Genomic DNA, 5,381 nt, shown 5'->3' on the forward strand with positions numbered 1-5,381 from the left:
TTAGATCTATTTTTAAGGATTCTCCTAAACATTACATTTCATAGGTTCCCCCATTTTTATAAACCTTTTACGTTCCTTTCTATGAAGTTACTACTGAATAGTTTGTCCCTTTGCTAAATATAGTAGGTTTTGTTTTCATTTTGGCAAAGACAATATTATTTGGTTAAAACAAAAAAGTTGCAGACTGCTTAGTTTATAAAGCTTGTCTGCTTCCCTCCATAAGTCAGCAGCTCTGCTGGAGTTGCGAAATTCAAATGTAGCTGTGCAAAGGCCACATCTAACACTCTTATTTAGCCTTGCTTATTGCAGTACAAGTATTTGCAAAATGATGATGCTTGTGCTTCAGAAATACCAAAATAAAGAATCTGAATTCTTCAAAATGTACCAAAATAATAATAGCTGTTGAAAATAAAGAATACATCCAATTTTACATTTCAAGGTCTCAATTTTGATGAAATAGGTCACAAAAAAGGATTTACTGAATCAGGGAAAAATCACTGAATCTCCAAATATGCAAGCCCACACTTCCCGAATCTGGAAACAAACATCCCTCTGACTCCACTCCCATTCCCCGTAACAATTAGCATTCCAACGTGACTTGTAAAAATAAGTGTACAGGCCAGCAACACTTCTCTTGTAGTGCAAGTGCTGTTACAACCTTAAACTACAGGTTCTCCATAAATTGTGAATTGAAGAACTACTATCTTGCTCTTTCAGTTGTTGTTAGGTGTGCTGGTTCAATAAAGTAAAAATAGATATTGGAGATGTATTGTAAATCTAATTAAGATTAATGAATATAGTTTTATGATAAAGCCTCTATATATCTACACAATATATAAAACAACATATATTTACACAATATACATCAAACAGCATACTGAAGACCAAAACCTTAGCTTAAAATTATCACACTCAAATACAATGAGTTACCTTACCAGTCACTTTTGGAATTCCTTGCAGACGAGGCACTGGTAATGCTACTATAATTCCCAGATTTGTTCCAACCAACAATAAACCATGGCATACTAGTAGACTGGTCACAGAAACACGCTGCTGTCCTGTGTAATTCAAAAAATGCTACATTACTTCCTAGTCATAACCTCTGCCTTAATGACAGTAATCTATAGTTAATGTGATAAGTTACACATAATATAATTATAGGTCATCTATACACATGCATCAAGGTTGCTCTGATGCACTGTAATTAAAACGCATTGGAGCAGACTCAATTAATCAAGTCTGTTGGAGCGTGGTAATTTTCACTCTCCAGCCAACTATAGCATCACATGTCAGCATCCCCGTGCTGAAAAATGGTGGTGGGGGTGGTTTAACTAAAGCTTGTTTGATGAGCTTTAGTTTAAGGTGCCCCACCCCCATTTTTAGCACAGGGACACTGATACATGTGACGCTCTGGGTGCTTTAATTAGAGTGGCTCTCGGATCCACTCTAATTAAAGCACCCCCTACCCCACCTACTAAAGCATGTGTATAAACACCCATAGGTTCTGAGTCAGCAAAGCATCTAAGTAGATGCTTAAGTATTCTTATGTATCAAGCCTTAAAACTTCACCTACATGCTGTATAACTGCACCAAAACTTCTGAAATGCTGTAATAATTCAATTTTATTGTGCTAAAAACCACCAAATTCCAGTACAAAAAGCAGCTTTTACAAATAGGTTACTTTTACATATTCTTAGTAGCAATGCTACAATGCATTTTACTATATACAACAGTGGTATATAATTACATTACACTGAATTCAAGGGTCAACACTATTCATGTTTAATTGACACAACTGCTTTCCCTTTCCTTTTCTGAAACAACTTAATGCTTTGGGAGGTTATAGTTTTTATTCTTTGAAAACAAAGAGGGTTTAGCTCATGATAAAAAACTAAAAATAACTGATTAATAGAGTCTAACTGGCCATTTCGAAAACTTAAATTCTCCTAAATGGAAACTAATTTCTTCTATGATGAGGAGTGAAACTGTGCCGTGAATTAGGAACTGGCCGAGTCAGAAACAGTATGAACAAAGTTTGTATCTAGTAATCTCAAAAATTTATGATTACTGATTAAAATACTCAGTAATGCTCCAAAATAACACATGAGCATTAAGGCAAGGAAGTCTGCAGATGACTTTTATTGAGGTTGCTTAGGGCTGGAGAAGATTGTGGCTACATCTAACATAGTTGGGTGAATTAGCAGCATGTATATCAAACCTACTTAGAAATACAAATTAAGCATAATGAAAATTCCAAGACAATCTAGATGTTAGTTTCTCTCCGTCTGGCTGATAGTAAAAATTCTTACTGTTTATAATAATCATAACACTGAAGTTCCCCTGCTGACAAGGAAATAATTGTGCATCTTGCAAAGCTTTGGGGTTGTTTTAGATTAAATATAATGTACTTGATTTCCAAAGTGGCACATGCAAGAATGCTTCTTCACAGCTGATCAGAGGGACAATATTAAAGGAGACTGAAAATGCTACCATTGCAGCCAGAGTGTGGCTGACACTGAGGTGATCACAGCTGGATGAAAATGGAGTGCAGCAGATATTTATCATAGGAAAAAAAACATCAGACCCCAGAATGATGCCACAGGCTACAGCCTTGATCTGTTAGTCAAAATGAAGGCAAATAAAATCATATTTATTAAACAAAAGGTTATTATAAAGAAAGACTACAATGCCAATTACATATGACAGTCACCTGATCCATCTCAATCAGCTAATATTGCCATTACTTTGATGCTCAGATATTTTGCAGAAGTGTCTGTACACTTGTGTTGATTTTAACGATTCCACAGCTTTAGAAGCTCAGTGAGAATGAGCACAAACTGTTTTGATTTAGCCCTTACATGAAGAGAGATACAAATCCAGATCTAGATGCAACTATTTTTTTTCAATTATTTTTATAGTGAATCAAAAATTATCCAAATCCTGAAGCTACTGAAAGCTTCTCTGGTGTCAAAAACCCATGTTTTTCTGGCCACTCGACACACATCAGTGACAAAAAGGTGACATCTTTTTGAGCAGCAGCGAACTTCCAGTTGCTACTCCTGCACTGCCACTAGCGCTGTGCCCTCTTCTTTTGCTGAAGCCTCAGCCAGAACTGCTGTGGGGAAGGTGTAGGGTGTGGGAAGGAACAGTTCTGCCCAGGGAACAGTACTGGCCAGTTATACCTCTGGAATCAAGATCTGCATTTTGTGGCTTAGCCTATAGGCAATGCAAACAGATCAATGTTAGTACCAACAGAACACGCTGGTGGCCAATTTTACCCTTCTTAAGCAGTCTATTGGGAATATTGCCAGCTTCATCTTTGTAATGCTTACAATACATTCACTAGGTGCTTTACACTGAAAGAAAAATATCAGTGCTTGTTCTCACACAGCAGCCCCGAAAGGACTGCCAACTAGTGATTTGCACCTGTGAAGTAACATTATTGTTTCCATATGTGAAAATAGCGAGTATAGAACAACCTGGAGTCTTAAATACAGAACACAACACTAGGCACGAACCATTGAATGTGAGGTCAAAAGAAAAACTTCTAGCTTTGAATCCTTGGGAAAGCAGGAAACATCTGCATCTGTCTTCATACTGCAGAAATAACTGATGATAACTCATAATGATAACAGTCACTTATTAAAAATATCCATGTGTTACTTTCTATTGTGAACATTTTTACTTCTATCTTTTTATTACAATGCAGTGTTTTGTGATTTTAATTTTATCCATTAAACACTAAATGGAAAAATGAGAAAGAACTGGCTCTTGATCAACGGGATGCGTTCTATCCCCTAAGCAAAGGGAAAAAAATATCACCCAGTAAAGATCAATCAAGCGAGAGTGATAAGCATGAAAGTAAAACACTATTATAGTTAAAGGAACGTTTTCCAATGAAATGGTACCCACGGAGAAATGAAATTGCTAAACGTGCAAGGGCAGCTTAATAACACTCAGGTTCTTTACAGGCTTACACACGGTGAGTTTTGCACTCTGGGTGTACTCTCACTGCCCTTGTTTCTACAGGACTGCAGCATCAATCTTGATCTTCCTCACGTCAGCTTTTGATCCTGGCTCAGCAACAGAATTTGTGCACATGCACCCCTTGCACCCACACAGGGCCCCACTGAAGTAAAGTCTACAAAGGTGCAAGGGCAAGTCTTTACATCCAATGATTAGGCTCCACAAGCAAATTAAACTGTCTTAAAAACCTTACACTACTGCATATTTAAATCAGGCAGTCTGAACTGCTCTCCCTCTTCTTACTACTTGGTTATAACAAATTGACGTAATGAAGTATTGTGTATGTGTGTGCAGGAACTTCAAATGAAAAAAGCAGAGTTTATTTTTTACAGAAAGGAAATGAGAAAATTTTGTTCCCTTTCTCATCAGTTTCCAGGAAGCATGAATGTAACAATAGGAGATGAAAAACAGAAGTTGCCTGTTTGTTCAATAGGTAAAACCTATCATCATCCATAAGAGAAAAGAAATCAGATATATCAGAGTAAACAGAACCTCTCTAAAAGGGCAACTCAGTTAAAGATTAAAAATAATAAGTCTGGTGAAGATAATGCATGTAAGGATATTTACGTGCTTAAATACCAGCATGCTGTATTAAATAATAAAATATTAAATGTGACCTTAACACTTCTAAGCTAGTTGGTGGAGGTATGAACTGTGTACAGCAGGATTTTTAATTATTAATATTTTAAAATATGTGAATTAGAGCACATGTATACTAATCACTGTGCATACATGATCTGGGGCAGTAGCTGGGCACAAGCTTTCCCTACCTGGGAAAATACGTAAAACATTAGCAACAGTTTTGTCCATATCTATTTATTTATTAGATTTATGGGCAGCCCTTCCCAAAATAGCCTTGGGCATGTACAAGAAATAAAATAACTAATAACAAGCAGTCCCCAGTGTCTTTCCCTAATGACATCTGCTGGGAGGGCAGTACAGCAGTGCACAGGCAATCCAGGAAGTTTTTGGAGAGCGCTGAGGACAACTTCTCAGTGCAAGTGTTGGAGAGGCCAATTAGGCCTCTTCTTGACTTGCTCTCACAAACAGAGAAGAATTGGTGGGGGATGTAACAGTGGACAGCAACTTGGGCAGAAGCGACCATGAAATGATTGAGTTCAGGATCCTCAGGAATGGAAGAAAGGAAAGCAGCAGAGTACAGACTATGGACTTCAGAAAAGTGAAATTTGACTCACTCGGGAAACTGACGGGCGGGATCCCCTGAGACACCAGTTTGAGGGGGAAAGGAATCAAGGTTGTACTTCAACGAAACCTTATTGAGGGTGCAGGAATGAACCATCCTGATGCACAGGAAGACTAGGCAAGTATGGCAGAAGACCAGCTTGGCTTAGAAA

General features: G+C 37.6%; 1 protein-coding gene across 4 annotated transcripts in view; it reads right to left on the reverse strand.

The window, feature by feature from the left end:
- The window catches only part of ARHGEF10 (Rho guanine nucleotide exchange factor 10), a 272,411-nt gene that overhangs the window by 9,520 nt on the left and 257,510 nt on the right, over positions 1-5,381 (reverse strand). For all 4 annotated transcript variants that reach the window (XM_019520609.1, XM_019520611.1, XM_019520610.1 and 1 more), the window contains one exon: positions 936-1,058. In XM_019520609.1, the coding sequence (XP_019376154.1) occupies positions 936-1,058 (123 nt within the window). The remainder of the gene's footprint in view (positions 1-935; positions 1,059-5,381) is intronic.

This window comes from Gavialis gangeticus, unplaced genomic scaffold, assembly GCF_001723915.1.
Source record: "Gavialis gangeticus isolate Ggan-Ray unplaced genomic scaffold, GavGan_comp1, whole genome shotgun sequence".
Lineage (NCBI taxonomy): Eukaryota > Metazoa > Chordata > Crocodylia > Gavialidae > Gavialis > Gavialis gangeticus.